General features: G+C 41.6%; 2 protein-coding genes across 5 annotated transcripts in view; one reads left to right on the top strand and one right to left on the bottom strand.

Moving 5' to 3' along the window:
- COL19A1 (collagen type XIX alpha 1 chain) overlaps nucleotides 1-1,626 on the top strand; it is a gene marked incomplete at both ends in the record, with an annotated part of 357,838 nt that extends 356,212 nt beyond the window's left edge. The window contains 2 exons of the mRNA XM_081251264.1: nucleotides 1,243-1,320; nucleotides 1,499-1,626. Coding sequence (XP_081107390.1) covers nucleotides 1,243-1,320; nucleotides 1,499-1,626 — 206 coding nt within the window. The remainder of the gene's footprint in view (nucleotides 1-1,242; nucleotides 1,321-1,498) is intronic.
- Nucleotides 1,627-10,710: 9,084 nt separating this feature from the next.
- The window catches only part of COL9A1 (collagen type IX alpha 1 chain), a gene marked incomplete at its 5' end in the record, with an annotated part of 84,497 nt that continues 73,706 nt past the window's right edge, over nucleotides 10,711-21,501 (bottom strand). For all 4 annotated transcript variants that reach the window (XM_081251222.1, XM_081251223.1, XM_081251224.1 and 1 more), the window contains 2 exons: nucleotides 10,711-11,096; nucleotides 19,449-19,526. In XM_081251222.1, the coding sequence (XP_081107348.1) occupies nucleotides 10,900-11,096; nucleotides 19,449-19,526 (275 nt within the window). In that variant the 3' untranslated portion in view covers nucleotides 10,711-10,899. The remainder of the gene's footprint in view (nucleotides 11,097-19,448; nucleotides 19,527-21,501) is intronic.

The raw sequence follows: 21,501 nt of genomic DNA, 5'->3' as shown, positions 1-21,501 counted from the left end.
TCCAATGAAGATGTTAAAAATAAAAATAATAATAATAATAATAAGACCCTGGACTTCCCTGGTGGCGCAGTGGTAAAGAATCCACCTGCCGGGGACATGGGTTTGATCTCTGGTGCAGGAAGATCCCACATGCCACAGAGCAGCTAAGCCCATGCGCCGCAACTACTGAAGCCCACGCGCCTAGAGCCCGTGCTCCACAACAAGAGAAGCCACCTCAATGAGAAGCCCACACACCGCAACGAAGGGTAGACCCTGCTCGCCACAACTAGAGAAAGCAACGTTTTCCACATTTCCTGCGTGCAGCAACAAAGACCCAACACAGCCAAAAATAAATAAATAAATAAATAAATAAATAAATAATAAATAAGATCCTGAGGCTTTTGGGGAGCCTTCTTAAGGAATGAGCTTGGGGCCTTATTAGGAATGTTAAGAGTAGAAAGTTCTCACGTGCTCTGTGCAGTTCAACATCTTTATCTGTTAATAGTGGGTCCGTATTAACCTAATGATGTGAGAGGTTTGTACAAACAAGTTGTTACATTTGACAGGAGACGTGTAAATGTTACCTTATTATGCAAATACACAAATTCTTGTTTTGTGATACCATATGCACTGAAATCCATATGGAATCATATATTTTGCATTATATTGAAATCTGAGAACTGAGTTTAAATATGTAGCTTTTAGCACCTACGTTGTTCGTTTGGAATTGTATTCAGTGTTGTTAACCCTCTTGTTCATGTATCTCCACTTATTTTTCTTCCTTCCTCATTTTTTTAGCCTATGATCTTAAGCCCTCACTGAGATGACTTGAGAGCCACCTTAACGAGGTGTCTGTAATAGCAGGAGCTGGGTTGAACTATTAAATATACCTCAGGTGGTAAATGTTATTTTACTGCAGAAATGTTTAAATATAGATTTGGAAGCGTGCTTTCAAATGACCCTAAGTCCAAACATTTCTCCTTACTGTTCACGTGTGTTAAATGAAGGTCACTTACATAAAAGAAATCCTGGTGATATTTTAAACTTGAATATGTATCTATTTAGTGTTCACTCCACTGTTCTCCCTAGGATCTAGGATTGTACTGAATCTCTGTAACATAGTTTTCAGATACAAATGTGTGAAGATATTTCACTGGGTGGATTTTCAATATACAACTCAAAATATTTCCTGAGTGTATATCAGTCTGTTGCCAGAGAACACGCTTACTTTTTTGTCTCTCTTTTTGTATATCTCTCATTTAGGCTACCGAGGACAGAAGGGAGAAAGAGGGGAACCGGGAATGGGGCTTCCAGGGAGCCCAGGTCTTCCTGGGACCTCAGGTAATAGTGATATTATCTTCACAACATGAGCAAACCTCCCAAAATAGGAGCCATGCCTGCTCCCCGATGGCCCTTAGGTATCGCTGCAGGTGACACTGAATGACCCCACGTTGGTTGGAGGGAGGGAGGAAAAGCCATATGTTGACCTGAGTTCTGATGCGGTCTTTTATTTCATTAGCTCTGGGCCTGCCAGGTTCACCAGGTGCCCCAGGGCCTCAGGGCCCCCCAGGACCCAGTGGAAGATGTAACCCAGGAGACTGCCTGTATCCCGTCTCTCACGCCCGTCAGCAGACAGGTGGGAAATAACCATACCTGAGGAAGACTTGATTCCCAGCCGTCCCTCCTTGCTATTGGAGCTTTCTTAGTACTGTCCGACCCTCATGATTCACGGGTGACTTTTTTTTGATGTAGGCCAGACATTAAAAGCAAAAATTGGAATCCTATTCCTATAGTAATGGTGATATCAGCCTTTTTAGAATTTTTCCAAATTCATTCCATATGTCTTGTTTCACCATTATTATGATTTTTATTCAGAGTTTTCTATGAAATATGCAAGCAAATCATATCATTAGTTCTTCTTCAAGAGGAAGTGACACCTTATGATTTAGCAGACTGATGGTGATGTACGTTTTGTAATCTCATCAACTTGTATTTGGCCTTTGATTTCTGAGTTTTACAGTTTCAGACTTACCTGAAAGTTTTCTTGGTGTTTAAATTTACTAGCATTGCTAAAAATCTCATCACCTTTTTTGATATAGTGCATTGTTCCTGCTGAATGTTTTTTGACTACTTTTTATAGCTTAAGAAGTCTTATAACATCCTGTATCCATTCTACTTATTCAGAGAACTAGATAGGCAATAAGGCCTTCACTTCATAACTTATATTTTGGAAAAAAACCCAGGCGGCTGTTTTATCAGGGAGCCCAAAACCCTACCATAGCCAACTGCTGAAATGATTTTGTCGATTCTGTGTAATGAGCTCCATTCAAAGCAGTCCCACTGGCATGAGTTTGTCCTGCATAAGAAGGGAAGAAAGAAGTCAAAGCCCAGCACTGTGGCCCCTTCACTGAGTTTCTCATTTGGGAAACAGAAAGCTGTTTTCCCTAGGAGGTATCTGGTGGTGAAGGCACCAAGCTGTCTTTGGTACTTTCGAAGCTTAAAGGGCCTCGCAAGGTCTTTGGGCCCCTGTATCCATTATCCTTCTGACCTCATCACTCTCAGAGCTTAAGAACCAGCCATCAGAACAAAGGATGGGACTTGTAGCAACTGGGAAAGAAACCCCCTTGACCTAGAAGATGAATGTGTGGTGTCAGCAGATGCATACTGCCAAGCCCAGAAGCTCTGATGGAGAATGATGTTTCTCAGAAGCTGCAGCGAGAGGTGCAGGGCAGAGAAGGAAAGCCACGAGACCCAACATGCAACCAGCACCGAGACCAAAGAGTCCAAGCACTTCAGGGAAACAGGCACTGCCCAGACCACATCCTCTGGCCAGGAGTGAAAATATGTGATTGCCAACCACTTGGCTAAACCATTCTTCTATTGCCTGGCTCTACATTATTTTGAGAAACTGTTGGTTGAAAACAATGGATTTCCTAGGACACTGAGCATAAATGGTGGGTCCCAGGGATGCTGAGAGGGGGCACCCGGAGCCCTCCCGCTGCAGACATCCCATCCCGAGGCCGTCGGGGCAAGTTGGGGAAAGCTGTGAGCAGGGTCTTGTGGGGAGCGTTGCTACATGAAGGCGGCTTTGTTCAGATGCACCCAGGGTTTGAACTGGGTTTCACTGTAGACGGATGAACTGCTGGTCAGGTACTGTCTACATGGCTGTGCATACCTGCAACCTTTTCATTATTTCACGTTGAATGATGCTGTATATTTCACTTCCAAGTTTATTTATTTTCTTTTCCAAGGTCATTTTATTTATTTCAAGTGTTGTTAACTTTAAATTGATTTTCTTCTTCATTTGCTTTCTTGTGCAATATCTACAATGGTGCTGTGTTTTAGACTTAACACAATCAGAATATACAAACACATTTTCTTAGTAAAATGATCATTTATCCCCCCCCCCCAAAAAATGTACAGAGATCTAAAATCTGGTGCTATGTGTATATCTTGAGTTTTAATTTGTGGAACTTTAATTTGTTGAATTTTCTGAAAGCTTTACAACTCCTCTGCCACTCATTAATTTACTTGAACTTGTCATAAAGCTCAACATTTTATATGTTTTCAAAGATTATTTTTTCAAATTAGTTAATAGCTTGGTTATCCTTTTGCCTCTTTGCTAATCCAGAAGTATTTATTTTAGCATTTTACTGTTTTCATGAACTTTTTTGCTAATGGTGATCGATGTATTTTTGTTTTCTTTGAGTCGATCCCTTCACAGGCATAAGAAGACTCAGTTCACTTTCTTGTTTTATAAATTCTGCTTATTTTAATTCCAGAGAATATGTCATGTATCCTTTCTTACAAATGGTATATTTAGGAACCTTTCTTGTTCTAAATTCCATTAAGGCTGGGCTGGTTTATTCCTGTTTCAAGAATCTGGATTTATTCAGCTGGTTTGAATATTACAAAGTAGAGCCGTCACAATGGCACAGGCTGTTTTTTAACACCTGACACATGTGACTCAATCTACCTGGGGCGTAACCAGGGGGACAGGCTGTGTCACGTGGAGCGAGCCTCTGCTCAGCCGCCTGTGTGTCCACCGTCTCATCTCTGTACACAAGATGCGGCCAAAAGCAGCAAGAAAGCCTGAGTCCAGCTAACACAACACCAAATAAAGCAGAGAGTTGGCAGTTGCCTTATTATTTTAACAAAAAGAAAGTGGATAATTAAGGCCCCAAAGTCAGGTATGAAAATTTCCCCTAATTGGCTTTTGGTGGTTGCCAATTCTCTTGTATTGTTTTCGTTTTCTCCATTCCAAAACCTCTGTTTACTTTCACACTGACGTCAGTAATGTCCACAGCAGGGAAGAAGAATGACCACATTTCCTGAATTATCTCTTGTTTGGACTCCAGACAACATAAGTGTTTAAATACAAAATAATTTTGGCCATGATGGCTATTAAAAATCAAAATTGTGTTTACCCTATATAAGTATGTTTGGTTTCCAGTCTAACATTTTATACCAAGATCAGTTAACACTGTCAGATAGAAATCCTTCTACGCAAAGAACAAGATATGACTTCAATTAATATTTATGGCCTTTGGAGCCTACAGGAAAAAGGAAGAATAATTCATGAGTTTGTTCATTGTTCTTTCCTACTGAAGACGTTAGCCATTTTTTCATAACCATAACAGAAACACAGCCAGTCTTAACCTTTGAAATTTTTCACCTCATGATCAAAGTAATTTAATTAATGACTTTAAAGTATTGATAATCCCATATGCTTATTTCTATGTTTCATGACATTGTTGAAACTTTAAAATTGTAGTCATTTTTATTATAGAACTTCAGTAATTATCTTAAGGTGTGTTATCTGTAAAAGATGCCATTTGATTTTGGGTTATAAAATAATTTTTTATGAGTATGTTTTAGGAGTTAAATAAGATTTAGCTTTTCTGCAGTCTTTCTCATCTGTTGAGAACCTGTGATATACCTCCTTTTGTCCACAAGATGGTGTTTAAAGCAGTTTGTATCAGAAGAACTGAACAGACTTGCAGAAATACAAACCTAGAAACAGTTTAGTGGACAACAACTCAATCAGAACCTTTGCTTTTGCACTTATACTTTTTTACTTTTGTAAATAATTTCTTGTTAATTTATGTTTTGTTATCTTGTTTTGTTAATTTATATTTTTCTTCATTTTAAGTATCTTTATGAAGCAGGCACAATAACCCTTGATTTGTTGGCTGTTTCAATTTTATTTCATCAGGGGAGTTATATGCCTAGTTAACTTGCAAATTTACTATTTGTAACTTTAGTTTGTACGCTACCCTCATATTTCAGTGATTAACATGAAAACCCTTGAGGAACCATCTTACCTTCTAAACAGAATAGAAAGTCTCTTTTGGCAAATAAAAAGAACTTGGCTTATCACAAGAAGTAGACCATTTACAGAATTAGACAATGTCCAAATCTCCATATTGTTCAAAGTACTTAAAATTTTACAATTAGATTTGTATAATTATATTTTTCTAGAAATGTATCACTATTTACAAAAGTAAGATAAGGAACACTATTTTTCAAAATACCATTTAAATTTTCCTAACACTGGTAATAATATCCTGATACTGAGAACCTCCAGGTTAAGTTATATGCTTAAGTTTTTTCCAATGAAGTCTCAGAACAGTTTTGCAGGTTTGTTCATTGCTCTCGTTTTTAAATTATTTTTCACATTTGTCCGTGTCCACATTCTTATGACACACAAGTGTTTATTGTCACTGCTTCCCGTGTTCTTTCCCAATACTCTAGTGTGGAGGATCAGACCCCTTTTTACACCCCTCTCTCTCTCTCACACAGGTTACACGGCCTTCCAAGAGGGGGAGGTGCAGACAGAATTGAATTTGGGTATTTTATGCCTATTACTTCAAAGCAACTTAGCCCATTGAATTGTATTCATTCATTAGTTGCCTGGTAAAGGTAGCATTAATGACATTGTCTCAGGAAACAAGACAAATTGATAGCTTCAGTTTTATTGTGCGGTATAGCTGGAGCTGTAACCCAAACATTTCACTCAGCAAAATCATGCCAGGGTAACTGGTCAAGCTCGTTATATTGAATTGAAGAACCAGATGAGCACAGAGAACTCATCCGGAGAAGCAGACCCAGAATAGCAAAAATTTACCTCGAAGATAAGGCAGGCTTAAAAAACCAAGCTAAGTCTAAGAAAATCTAAATGGAAAAACTGTCGTGTTCAGAGCCAGCAGTGAGTGATACAGGTTACAACTAAAAGAGTTACCTACTTGCTTCATGAATTTGTCAAAAGAGAATACTAATAAAGTAGGAGATTTCACTAAACTTGGGGGTAGTTCAATAAGCTTTGAGTTTATCAGAAGGGTGTGTCGCTTGAGGATTATAAGCATATGGGTATAAAGATGCTAATTACATGACAACGTTTTGTCTGGCTGTATTAGTTAAAGTACATTTTAGGGAAAAATATTTTTCGGTGTATTAATGTATTTAAATTCAGATTGTTTTATGGCATATTTTATAACTATTTATTTTTAAGATAAGATTTAGGATGCATTTTTTTGCCCATTTTGTTTGTTCTCTATCTTACCTCATCAAGCTCTTTAACTCAACATACTGATGTGAAGTGGAATGGCACTAGTTTTTTGCTAGATCCCACGTGGATATAATGCTTTGAGGCCTAGATTCCTGTATGTTCGTGATGCATAATGAGCTTGTCCCTTACCTCAGCAATAAAGGATTTGACCCTAAATCGGGGAATTCCGAGGTAATGAGCTTGTCCCTTATCTCAGCAATAAAGGATTTGACCCTGAATCGGGGAATTCCGAGGTGCCATTGTTAACAGCATCTCTTCTTTGGCTGAAGGCTCACATTTCCGTCATTCTGATGGGTCTCGACCACAGGGCAGCTGCAGAAGCACTCACATGGCCCACGTGAGCCACAGGGATGCCCGAGGAACCAGCAAATGGGCCTGTTGCAGGGTTTGGCTCGACACCATGCTGGTAATTACACTTATGTTTGTCACATGAATCAATGCTTAGGTCATAATAATTAAGTTTATAGCCCATCTCCAGGGCAGCTCATAAAAAGCTTGGTCTAATGATGTCAGATGAGAATTAAAAGCAGAAATAAAGGTCAGAGAGTAGCAAGGCCTTTGTGACTTTTGTCCCACAAAGTGGTCTCCTCACTAAATCATGTGGGCTTGAGCAAGACAAGAAATGTCACAGTTAACTTTTCTCATAAACATAAGCTCTTCCATCATGAGTGACAGGCCAATAGGCGACAAAAGGTTAAATACACAGCATGTTTCCTTAACTGAGATGAATCACATGAAAACATGCCAGTGGATTTAGATGTCTGCTTAGACTGGGAAACGATTTTTGTAGTTCTTAACTGTCCTCACCCTCAGGTCCCCTTATGACATAGTATATAAATTGACCGTGTGGTCTCTAAGATATCTCTAAGATACTTTCAAATCTTTTCATACAAGAATTTTCAACTTAGAGGTCAGAGAAAATTTCAAATAAATCTTTAAAAAAGTTAGTTTCTTGGAGCCAGTTTCCATCATTTGTTCTTTCTCTAGGTATTCTTAGAAAACTTGGCATCAAGAGCAAGATGTGAAGGCATTGTTAAGGGGAAAGTTAGCATGGATTCCCATTTATTACGATTAAAAATAGGATCAGTCAGCATCCTCTTTCTGATAACCAGATCTAACAAATACATTAACAGTTCCTCTAGTTAATCATTTAAAGAGCATTTGGGCATGTGTATTTATAGTCATACATTCTTATGATAAACCAATTTTGATTTAGTATTTACCGAGCCATATGCATTAATACTGCCGTGGCCTAGATCACAAGCTCACTAACAAAGACTCAGTACACCACTGAAAAGTATCTATTGTACGCTAGGAAAAAAACAGAGAGACTTGACCTATATTTATTGAACACAAATCTTCTTCTTCTGAAAAGATATTTTAACTAATTTATGTCCATTCCCTGTTTGTAAACAGCAGGATTCCTAGTTGGCTAGTATTTTTTTTCTTAATATTGCTTTTTCACACCTTTTGCCAGGGCTCCCAGAAAATGCTTAAAAGCAATTTTCTTGATATTTGGTGTGATTTTATGTATTTCTAGTGATCTTCCCCTTATATTGATCTATTTTTAAACCCAGAGATGTTGGATATCAGAGAGGCTGTAATAGCCAAAAAATTAAAGCCTACAGTCAGAGGTGATCTTCTAAAACAGGGATTTACGTTCAGCTTATTTCAGGCTGCAAGTAAATCAGATTTTATTTATGATGTTTAAGAATAGCAATATTCGTTTAGTCAGCTTGAAGCATTAAGTGTCCATAAATAAATCAATCATGAAACTGATGTGACTACTCATTCATACGCTTCAGCTAGACAAAGTCAATTATCTCAAACTATGCCAGGCAACTGATGTGCTCAGTCACCCTGGGAAGTGATGTCCATAGTTTTTAACCAAAGTGTCAGATCTTTGGGATGAAAATCAGATCACGATGCCATAGAAGCACTGACTGGAAATAAATCATTTGCCCTTGGGCAAGTGACATGCCCGTTTCTAACCACCTGTAATTATTCACACGCTCTTCTCAGCAACTCTGACACTTCATCCAACTTCGAAAAATATCCCAAAGGTTTTGAAGATTTCTGTTTTGCTAGAGAGAGAGATTTGGTCTAATTCAGTATTCATCAACTCTCTTTCATGGAGAGGATCTGTGAGATGCTTTTCTTTGCAATTTCTCAGTCAAGTATGCTTCTGTAAACTATTTGACCGAACTGGATTTACAGTGGATTGTTCCCACTATTCGGAATTTGTTCCCACTATTGGAATGTGCTCATTTTGCCCAATCTTTCTGTAAGTGGTTGTTTCCAGTCTTGCTGTATCTGTGAAGCTTGCTGTACTGCCTTTTGTATATCAAGTTTGGAAAACAGTTGATTCAGCTTTTCTTTGAAATTTTATATATTTTTTTTAATTTTCTTATGAATCTGAAAGTATAGAACTGAGAAACATATTTATTTGGTTATCTAATTTTTCTTTTGTTGTATTTGACTGTGTTACTCCAGTTAAAATAAAACCACCTTGGTGAAAAGACAAGGCAATTTCTTTGCATTTATTTGACTCTATGCCACAGTACCTGAAAAGGTTTGCCATTCATATGAAGACGATTTTAAGTAGTTATGACAGATGTCTCTGCTTCCCAAGATTCTCTCTTCCCCAAGCAGGAAGACCATCCTTCCCAGAGTGTAAATGGCCCTGATCTATTGCAGCCAAGTTGGAATTATTCCCCTTAAACACAATCCATACCAGAAGCACAGAAATAGATGCCGTGAGCAGTTTTAAAGAATCCCAAGTACAGACTATATAATGATTGATTTCACCAAACGAATCAGGCTAAAGTTTTTAAATGTAGAGAAAGTACACCTGAGGAAAAAACATGGCATCAAAGATCCTATTGAGGCTCACTCCCCTTGACATGAGAGAATTGAGTGCCATAAACTAAAAAGATGTTGGCTGTTTGGAGCGCAGTGCTGTGGCCTGGGACAAGTCAGTCGTATGCACTGTGACATAAAATGAATATATTAAGTCTGATCGATAGTTAACATAGATGTTGTTGATAAAACAGCAGGCCAATGTGATTATGTAAGTAGTAATAAAGTGCTTGAGTGGTCAGGCAATACCTATCTTACTGATAAGAATACAGTGCTTCAGCTGAGCTGCCTTTATAAGAAAAACGGCAAAACACAAATCATTTTTGCATCGGTGAAGTTCTAAATAGGAGGGCGCTAATGCACCATTGAAATGAAGTCAGTGGTTCCACTCCTAGAAACCAAGCACAGTTAGGCTTAGGGGCCCCGTGAAATCTCTGACATAGCATGCAAGCAGATTTGCGTACATGCATTTGTGCATTCTTCTGGGGTATGGGTTGATAGTTTTCATTTCATTTCAGAAAGGTCCATGAAGCCTCCCCATCTCCCCCCAGTCCCCCCACAAACACATACATACCAAGAACTGTGTCACAAAACAACACCCTCTGGGGAACAGTAAGGGCGTTTGAATTTCTCTGTAGAATAAATCACTAACATTATAAACATAAGCCTACAGAAATGAGGAAAGTTTTAAGTATCTAAATAATCTCAGGGACTTTTTTTCATCGAACATGACTATAAGGAAACATGGCAAGAGATCAAGAAACCGTATTTATTGCTTCTTTGGTACAACCAGAGACGTTACCTCAAACCTTTAAAATAAATAACCTCATCAATAAAACTTACGAATGGCAGGATATTAAGATTCCTTCTTTGCTTTCACACAGAAGAGCCCAAAGTATTAGCGGGTTTGGGATACAGTACAGTTCAACAAAAATTCAAGCTGATGCCGAGAACCCACACGTGCAGCATGTAAACCGCTGCAAGCGGCACAGCACCCCTGGCCCTCCCGAGAGCACGGTGATGGGCGTTTTGAGCACCAGGTTTATTGACAGTGGTGGGGCCTCTTCATAACCAGTCTGGTAATCACAGCGTTGAAACTATCATCTGAGAACAAGCCCTCAATAAAAAATGAAAATAACTGCTGCAACTGAGGTAAACCAAACAGCTGTTTTTGTTTATTGGCTCAGCGGCCCACGACGTGACACACACAGATAGCACACGCAAGTTCAAGCTCCTGGGGACAGGACTGTCGGTGCGCTTCAAGGGAAGGTTTTATTTGTTGGTTCGATTGATGACTCTGTGGCTCCTCTCCAAGTGAAAAGGAAAGAGGATTTATTGAATAGCACCATTGTTCTAAATGTGATGGTCAGGTGGGGCTTCTATCAATAGAATAACATTGAAGGTAATGCACCGTCACCTGTGCCCTGGCTTCTGCGGGTGTTTCTCCTCCAACCCCTTCGCCAGGCATGGTTTGTGCAGACAGCCGTGCTGCACTAAGCCTTTGATTGATCTGGACCTTTGCTATTAAATGCCCGCTGCCCAGCCTGTAAGGTGCAGGAGGCTGGCTCGCAGAAACCAGGAGGGCCAGGAGGTCCCGGGGGGCCGGGTACACCAGGGATGCCTGCCACCCCTGGGGGGCCTCGATCACCATCCCGGCCATTCCTCCCGTAGCTGGCAGGACCTGGGTCACCTGAAAGACACAGAAGATGCACATGTGAGCAGGAGTCCCCTCATGGCTAGAGACGCAGAAGGCACTGGACCCTCCACCCTGCCCACTGCCCGACAGCGTGTACAGAGCCCCTTAACAAATGCTTTTAGAAATGACAGAGGATGATTAAAGCAGATGATGATGATGAAGATAATGATATAATAAAATTCCTTCATTGCAGTTGGGTTGCTTCAAAATTAAAAGCGTTAGGAGACCTCACATCTCTCACCCCTACTTCCATCAGAGGAGCTGAACTGCACGGTATGGTAGCCTCTCTACACAGAGACCTACCAAGCTTGGGAACGTGGCCATGTCAAATCGGGGGTGAACCGTAAGTGACAACCACATCTGGGCTTCGATGTTTTAATAAATCATTAGGAACTTTGGTACTTATTACATGATGAAATTATCATATTTTGGACACTGGGTTAAATAATTATTAAATCATACTATAAATATACATATTAAATATTATTAAAATGAATTTCACCTGATTCTTCGGACTCTTCTAACGTGGCTACTAGCGGATTTAAAATTATACACTCAACTCATGTGGCTCATGTTGGGTTTCTTTGAATAGCACTCTGCTAGCATCTGCCCTTATTTCTAGTGGGTCCTCAATTTCCGGGCAGGGAGATGTACAGCTCGGTGGTGGGAAGATGCAGACAGGTGGCTGGAAGTTCTAGCTCTGCCATTTATGAGTCAGGTGACATCAGCAAGGCACTCACCTCCCCGTCTCTTCCTCTACAGGACGGATGATGCCTGCCTGACCATTAAGTTCCGAGCCTGAATGCACCCGATCAATGACTATTAGAATGCTACTGATTCACGTCTCTTAGAAGACTGTGCAATGCACCCTGCAAAGCTGCCGGAAATTCCTCTCATCAGGGGCTTTACCCCAACTGGAACTACACGGTGTCCCAGGTTTCTTGGGGGCGTCCCTTTCTTTTGTCAAGTCCAGAGGTGGTTTGGTTCACCCACGAACCAGTGAGGCACGGCGGCACGGCTCCCGTAACCGAGAGACATTTCTGTGAACGTTTACTTCATCTCACCAGCAGCGCTGTCATACTATTACTGCAAAGGTGGCAGTAAGACAGCCGTGTAAAAGGAATCGTCTGTGCCAGGATAATACAGTCTTACACAGATCCTCATTCGTGTCAACTGTTTTAACTTGGCTGTTCAACCAAAAAGTTGAAAACCAAATCTATTATGTTCAACTATATATTTACTTAGGTTGACTTCCTTTCCTTCTTTCTTGGCGGTTTTTAGTTTTCTTTTCCTATTTTAGTGGTCTTATTACATGTGTTTTTTGTTGGTCTCATTACAGTGATCTGGTCTGATTAAGCTGTCTTACTACACAGCCCACATACTTTTAGAAGGGAACTAGGTTAGAGATCCTGCTTTAGATATAACCCCTCATTTTTCCTGCTTTATGTACAATTAGATCCACACAAAGCAACATTACAGGACAAAACAGTACTAAGTTTTCAGAGAATAATTATCTTTGATTCTATACATCGCAAGGCTGTAGACAAGCAGATGTAAGTAATTTCCCTTCATTTATCCCATGAGCTTTCATTTGACTATAATAAGTTGTGATGAAGCAGATGATTCTGTGTTTCCCTCTCAAGACAAGGCACCTGAGAAAGTCTCTCTCTAATCCACAGCACCCATCAACAAGGCTTCAGCAGAACCGTGCCTTTAGCAGAGCCTGTTCAGATCTCCTGGCACCGGGACGGCTGGAGGTTAAGTTGATCTTTTAAGGATTAAAAAGTTAGGTCAGATATAAATGCATTTAAAAGCTGATTTTCATGCACCCTATCAGCAGAGCTCCTGCTGAGATATACCAGGGTGCCTTAACAAAAACCAAATCAAGATTAGGGGGAGAAAATGCCCAAAGGAGAGGTGGCACATGCAGTGACCACAGGGGCAGGGAGTGTAGGTTGGGATAGGCAGCTCCTGTGTTGTAACCAGTGTCATCAGAACACAGCATGACCATTAGTTTCCATGTTGCCCCAGCTGCTTTGGCACTACAAGGGCACAGGTGTGGGCGGCAACAGAAGCCACCTGGCCTGCAGAGCTCAAAGAATATGGTCCTTTACCCAAAAAGTTCACTGACTCCTGATGTAGTAAAGAAACTGCCCTGGATTAAGAAATTCGCCCTCTGTCTTCACGGGAGACCACAGACGTAATGGAAGCTGTAACACATCAGGGTTATGGAGACAGCAGGAGGGGCTGAGGCATGCGGTGACCTGGAGAGTGGACGCCAGCCTGTCCCCGCTGCCATGGCGAACACGGGCCAGGGCTGCCAGACCTCTGGTCGTTTCAAGGGCAACTCAGAAGCTGAGTTTTTAAATAAATAGCTCTCCGTCTTTAGCCACTAATTTACTTTTTTAACATGTGTAACGCCAGCCTCCTGCCTAAGACCTAAAATTTCAGGGAGTTTATTTTCTACTACACAAGCAATATGAAAAAGCAGGAGGAAAACTTTTTTTTCAAGTTGAGCTCCCCCATTTTAACACAATCCAGGAGAGGGTGTTTTCAATGACTGAGTTGATTCCAGATTCCTGCTTATCCTCCAAGGAGAGTTGATGAAACCGTCCTGTCTCCCCTGGACTTATTCTAAGAAAAGCACAGCGAGTCCAAGTCTTCCTCTGGCAAACACAGCAAGTTGCCCTTTGGAGCGCTGGGTAAATCATCATCGTCCCACCAGCATTCTCTCTACCCTGTGCCACTCACTGGCGATCCCACTTTCCTGGTGTGTAAACTGAGAGCATGAAGGTGACATCACTGTCCAGAGTCACACAGTCACATGGCTAGAAAGCGCTGGAGTTAGAAATGAGGGCCCTGGACCCCCACTCCATCTGAACTGTGCCTCCACACCTACTGATTTGCTAACTCTGACAAGGTGCATCCATGAGTGCGTGCGTGTGTGTGTGTGTGTGTGTGTGGTTTCATTCATTGAGCCTGGATTGACTGAGAGGCAGAAAGAGACACGGTAGCCAAGCATTACTAACGATCCTTCTGCAACTCTAACTATCACAAGTGACTAAAGCTATTTTTCTCAGGTTTCACCCTGTAAAAATGGCCAGAGAAAAAAACCAGCCTTCCCATAACAGCTTATGAGTTTCTGGTGAGCCCTAACCCTGGGCATTTACCCTCCAAGGCGCTCTAAGAATATTATGTGGGAGCCAAATTTGGGGGTGATACCAAGTCCTTCAGGAAGTCCAGCAGCCGCGTTAGCAAATATTTATAAAACACTTTTCTTTTTTTTGTTTTTTTTTTTTTTTGCGGTCCGCGGGCCTCTCACTGTTGTGGCCTCTCCCGTTGCGGACCACAGGCTCCGGACGCGCAGGCTCAGCGGCCATGGCTCCCGGGCCCAGCCGCTCCGCGGCATGTGGGATCCTTCTGGACCGGGGCACGAACCTGTGTCCCCTGCATCGGCAGGCGGACTCTCAACCACTGCGCCACCAGGGAAGCCCTATAAACCACTTTTCAACCCTTATGAGGAAGAGGAAGCACGGACCTGAAGTGTTCTCACTATGCTTTGTCTACCTCATGGGTGTGTTAGCTACACTAACTGCCTCATGATTACACAGTTCTCTGAAATTTCAAGGACCTGTAAAATGTTATTGCCAAACTTTTCACGATTTTTTTTTTTAATGAATGTCTGTGCCATTCTCTGAGCTGACAGGAGAGGGCAGTCGAGTTACACCGACAGAGGCGCATCCTGGCCGGAACATTCTTTGGGACCTAATAAATAATACCTGCTACGAAATAAAAGGGGCTGTACATGGCAGGCTTTAAAAACAAAACAAAACCTGGAAATAATTTTCAGCATTAAATAGGGAATTTCTTACATTTCTCACCTTGTACCGAGCTAACTTTCGTGGTGCTTGACAAAGCACATATGTTTAAGGATGTGGTGGCCTGTTTACATAAGATGCCCACGACCGAATAAAATAGTGGAAACAGGACAGCAGTGGAAACAGAGGACAAATGACTACTGCTACACATACGCCTAAAACGGGTGTGCCCCTTGTGCTTGGGGACTTTTTCCACCCAGTGTTCACAAGTGAATCTCACCTATCTGCAAATCTTGCACAAGAAACCTGGCACGATGAGCACAAATCAGCTCTAACGTCCCGGTCACATTCACACACGACCGTCATTTAACTTTCTCCTTCCCCCAGTGCGTTTTGATGCGCAAAGAGGAAGTCAAGACCCACCGTCAAATATTTTTCCTTCAAATCCCCAGGGTGCCAAGGAACTAGTCCCCAGTGGACCAGGCAGGCAAACAGTTCCTGGTGATGAGACAGCCATCAAACAACCCACCGAAGGCCTCTGGTAGGAGACGGGAGGTAGGGGCAGGGATGGGGTCTAAGGTCCCAGGGGTCTCGCTCGATGTGGCCCCCACAGCTCCACGAGAGAGGCAGAAAGGGGACCGTGCCGAAGTCAGATGCCAGGACGGCGAGATAGACTCAGCATACGCCCGGACCACCAGGCCATCATTTTGTCCACGACGTGAACCTGGACGTGTGAACACTGGCCTCTGTCACTTACTACCTGGGAGACCTTTGTCAGGGCCTGTGACCTTTGTAACTCTGTTATTTCTTCAAATACAAAAGGAAGAAAAATAATAATAATGGTAATGAGCTAAAATTGCAGAATGTTTGCCATAAGCCAGGCACTAACCTAAGTGCTTTCCATGTATTAACACATCCACAGACCCTCCTAGATGAGTCCACAGGGCAGGTAGGGGTATAACCCCCCGATGTGCGGGGCAGAAGCTGAGCACACAGAGGCGGCAGAGCTGAAAATGAGTGACACGGCAGAAGCTACCCCAGGGCAGCCTCGTTCCGGAGCCCAGCCTTACACATCTGCCCTGCCGGCTTCTGGCTGCAGGCGAGAAGCAAGCGAGATGATTTAGGTCTACGTTTAGACAACAGATCACTACAGCCCAAACGACAGTCCATGTCATGGTCATAATAATAACCCGTGGTCCATATCAGGCGATGTACCATCACAAACCCAAAGGGCACATGATACTTAACACTGAACAAGCTGAGAGAAGGAGGGGAGACCGAGAACTGAAACAGTCCAGAGAGAATAAAGCAGTCCTGACAACTGACAGATCGTGAAGGTATTAGTTACCTTTTCCAAGGATAAATGACCAAAGGATTTTCTTTCCACTCAGGATGATTCGAGTCCCAAATCCAACAACTGGGACAACAAAGGGGGTCACAGAATATCCTGCTCTGCAGGCTCCTTCCTTTACATAAGACGTATATTTACCTAGAAGGTTTCGGACAAGTTCCTGAACACAGCCCTGGTGAAGGTCCCCCCCAGGTCCTGAAGTCCTCGTAAGGTCATGTTTGTGAGAGACCAGAAATCATATTCCTAATCACATTCCAAGCTCTACGGGGGAAATGAAAAATGGCGCAGCCTCTCAGTGGATAATGAACTAATGACATGATTTACTGTGACCCGGCACTTTGCATTTGTGATTTGGAGTTGAAGTAGATTTCACAGAGGGAAGGTCCGAGATGTCAGAGGTGGTGCCGGCTGACAGACGAGTAGCATCTTCTTCCTGAGAGCCAGGGGGAAAGCCACAGGGACTGAACTAGGGTCCACCTCTCACCTTCATCTACCTCAAAACGCAAAAGTGTATTTGGTACGTTAATAATAGTACCAATAACTAACATTTCTTGAGCACCCACTATAGCCAGAACCTGTCCTAAGCACTCTACATGGATTGATTTTTCTTTAATTCTCAGAATTAGCCTCTCCGGGAGATGTGATTATTGAGTATTATCACTCTTTTGTAAGTGGGGAAACAGGCGCTGGGCAGTCAAGAACTTGCCCGATGTCATAAAGCTAGTAAGTGACAGTCAGGATCTGAGCCCAGATGTCTGATTTATGGGATCCACACTCCCAAGGGTCCACTTTCAGAGGACTCCCTTTAGAGGCGGAATGGCCCTAAAAGCTCTTGTTCAGGGACTTGATGGATTTGGGAAACTGTCATCTGAGTACATTTAGGTGTAGACAAGGGCATGTGAGCTGACCCCAGACCAAAGCCCCAGCTCAGGTGGTGCCTCAAGGAGGCTGATAAATATGGACCCTTTGAGCCTGTGTGGTAAAGCACTGAGGAAACTGCACGCTTCAGAAAGCTAGCCTTGATTTCTTCAAGAATAATCTGTAACTCCGATTTTTCACTAAATAATGTCCAATATCCTCTCAATGAAAATGTAACAAAAGCACAGAAAAAGAAAGACCAGATTTCCAAGTGGTACCAGGAAGGGAGGGGCAAGGGCTGGCAAACGGCAGAAAGGAAACGGAAAAGGGCAGTTTTCAGGGTCCTGAACTGGGGAGCCCACGAAGCTTTTTAAGAAATCGGATTTAAGTCTTAATTCCAAGACCAGCTGCAACAAATTGAACCATCGTCATAAGGGAAATGCAATAGGGCCAGGCAGAGATGCCAGAGATGCCTTGCCCTACCTTACCACTCGCCCGCACAGATGACAGGTGCGCTAAAAAGCAAACCCGTGGAGCCCCCTGGGGCCAGAGCAAGGGCCCAGGAGCACCAGGCAAGCCCGAGGTGAGGCATAACGCGCCCCCTCGTGGCAGCCCGGGACACTGCACAAATCCAAGCTGGTCTTTCTCGATCTTCTCATTTTTTAAACTCAAAATGGGGTTTATCAACAGATTTTTTAAAAATAAGAGTCACCAGAAATGATCATGTATGTTTGTTAAAGGAAAATCGTGCTAATAGTGCAAGTTGCTGATCCAAGAACTGTTATTTGTCAACCAAATGCGCAAAGGAGAAATCGTCAGTCTCTCCTGTAAATACATAGATAACTAAGTAAATGGCAAAGATGATATTTTATCAGCTTTCAAACCTCCTATTCCTACCGTTGATAAAGGAGAAGAGAACTCGGTAAAGTCTACTTTCCTCTTCTCTCTTCTAAACATCCATCAATGAATCCAGACTTTGTTTACTAAAATCTTCTTGTCTGGGTCCCATTCAACTCCACCAGGTTTTCTCTCCTTTTCCAATCATAAAGGCTTCCTTTTCCAACCACAAAACAGCCCACGAATCACCGTTTTACAAAGGTAGTGTTTGAGCTATCTCCAAATGTATTCGAATTTTTTAAAAATTCTTTTAAATGAGAAAGCCAAACCCAGGAGCAATGCAATGGATAATTGGAAAGCAATGATGCTTCAGGCTGCAATGATAGCCACAATCGGCTATGTAAGCCTCCAGCAGAATTAGAAAACGATCATTTCTTTTGCTAGATTTCCCTCAGCCAAGTTTTCCAAATCCACTGTGGGAGTGTGGGGCACCCCTCTGCATAAGCCCCCCTCCCCGGACTGGTCTCCCCAGAGCTTTGGGGCCCTTCCTGAGCCCTGGCCCAGCAGTGATCACAGCGTTTGCTGGGAGACTGCAGGCCATTCATGCTCTTCAACTGAACTGGCTTTCAGCCCGCGAGGCTGCTTCTGTGGTTGGACCTGGCAGTCATTCCCAACGTGCAGCAGCCTGGACTCCGGCCACAGAGTAACCAGTGTGTAAAGAGAACAGACGGCCAGTGAGAGGACCCGGGCTCTCACACAGAGGCCACTTTGTCACCTTGGTCGACCCAGCTGGCATGCGTCCTTGGGCATGACTTCCGTGAGTAGGAATGTTTCAGGTTTATTTATTTGGGGATGTGGGCCTCTGGAGGGTCTGGATGTTTGAAGGAGAAGCTTTTCGAATAAGATGTCAGTTACTCCCCATGCGTCACGAATAGCTGAAGGCGTGGACTCGTTTTCCTGCTGCTCTGACTTTTTGGTTTAAAAGAAAAGAAGAGGGAACTCTCAACTGGGCTAGAAGTGGACAGGGCCCCATTCATTCAGAATTTTATAACGAGTGCATTGTGGTTGGACCTTGACACTCTTTTTTAAAGTATATATTCAAGAAAGTAATATTTCAGGGAGGGAGACGCAAGAGGGAAGAGATATGGGAACATATGTATAAGTATAACTGATTCACTTTGTTATAAAGCAGAAACTAACACACCATTGTAAAGCAATTATACTCCAATAAAGATGTAAGAAAAAAAAAAAAAGAAAGAAAGTAATATTTCAAGCCCTGACATGTATTTTCTCTCAAAGAATACAGACGTGATTTACCGACTATTTAAATCTTCACTAAAGCTGGTCCTGAAAGATCCATGCCAGCCATTATTGCACAACACATGATAAGCAGAGGTAAACAAAGAGCCGTTCTTTAAAATGTGATCCGATTCAGACCACCCACTGGCTACCAAGTTCCCCCCTCATCCTGTTTATTCTTACCTGGGAGACCTGAAGTCCCGGGCAAACCTTTGGGACCTCTTCCTGGGGGGCCACGGTCACCTCTTTCCCCCATGTCACCTGCGTTTCATAAGAGAAATGTTATTTTTCTATATGTCTATAAAAATAAAGTTCCATATTTTTAAACTTAAAGCAAAGCCTACATTCAGAAACCAAAAAGTAGGAAGTTGCCACAATGTAGGTCGTAGTAAGTATGTAGCAAGGCAAAAATCAAGTTAATTATATTAAGAGATCTAAGGGGGAAAAATATCAGATGATCATATCTGTAGATGCTGGAAAGATATTTGACAATTAAACATGCATCCCTGATACAAGAGTCAATAAAATAAGACTCAGACTATTTCCTTAACATGATAAAGTATATCTATCTCAGCCCTGAAGCTGGCATAATGCTTAATGAGAAACAGAAAGAGCAGCTTCATTATAGCCAGAACATTACAAAGATGCCCACTTGATCATTATTATTTATTATTTGGTTTGAGCCATCCCTAGTTTCAGATGATATGACTGCTTATCTTAAACCCTAGAAAATCAACTCAAAATCTACTAAAAGCAGTAAGAGAATTCAGTAAAGTAGCAAGGTACAAAATACATGGAAATCAATCATTTTCATATATACAAACAACAGTCAGTGATAAGATGTAGTGAACAAAGATCCCACTTGTAATAGCAACTAAATTATCAAATAACTAGGAAAATAAGTTTAATCAGAAATATGCAGATCCAACATGAAAACAGATCCCATTTGTAATAGCAACTAACTTACTAAATAACTAGGAATCAGTTTAATCAGAAATATGCAAATCCAACATGAAAAAAAATTGAACAGAAGATTGAAAACAATCTAAATATCCATTAAAGGGTTAAATACACCATGGTACTTCCACAGAGCAGAATACTATGCACAGGTGAAGAAGAACCAGAAAAGTTTTTGAAATGATCCCCAAAACATTGTTAAGTGAAAAACGCAAGGCCCAGATCACTTACTAAAGGACAGCATGATTTGTTGTTAAAAGGATGTAGGGAAAATAAATATATTCATAGATCCTTTATAGCATCACTGGTAAGGGTATGTAGGAAACTAATAATAGCGATTCCCTAATGAGAAGGATAAAGGAAACCAGACAGATGGGAGACAGGGGTGGGAGAGACACTCTTCACTAAATATCTTTTAGACTTTTTAATTTCTTGAACAATGTAAATTTAGTATCACCAAAAATAAATTAATGAAGTCTCAAAATTTAAAGTGTGTTGTCATCAGCGCCTCCACTTCACTCCTCATTATTCATAGGGAATGTACTTTGGATTGCAACCAACCATGTGTGTTTGCAAGACAGTTGATTGAATTCGGGGATTCGGCAGCCACAGAACAAAGTTACCTGAATTATCCTGGCCCTGCAGAGACCAAACTTAGAAACTTGGCCTCATTAACAAGATGACCTAATACCTTAGTTAACTGGTCCTAAATGACGTATGCTGCTCCTGGTACAAGACCAGTTCTACTATCCCATTAGTACAGTCGTATATTATTATTTTACTACATTGTTACAAGATGCAATAGCATTTTGCAACAAATTCTATACATAATCACTTTTTCCCAATATTCGCCCAACCTCATTGAATATTGATCGACAGGTTTGTTACAATTTACAAAACAAAGTCACAAGTGCACAACAAAAATAGCAAGAATATCTGTACAACCATCTGTGCGTTTGTCAAATAATCAAAAATCTCTAATTGTGACTTGAATGTTTAAAAGTTACCATACTTTAACTTTAGCTGTGAGTGTCCTTGTGTGAACATTTTTATGGTGAATCAACTACATTGTGAAAACAATTTAAATTTTATAAATACTGTGAAAGGATGTACAGCTCAGCTTGAACTCATACATAAACTAGTTGCTTCTTACACTCATCGTCAATATGGCCTTACTGTATTAGGAAGATATGACAATTAGCATTTTTAAAACTAACAGCTTAAGTGCTCTTGTTAACTTAGCAATTTAAATATGTCACCTCGTAATTTTTGAGGCTGG

Source organism: Mesoplodon bidens (genome assembly GCF_964165515.1).
Source record: "Mesoplodon bidens genome assembly, chromosome: 12".
In the NCBI taxonomy this organism is placed as follows: Eukaryota; Metazoa; Chordata; class Mammalia; order Artiodactyla; family Ziphiidae; genus Mesoplodon; species Mesoplodon bidens.
This window is presented reverse-complemented; position numbering and strand designations above follow the sequence as displayed.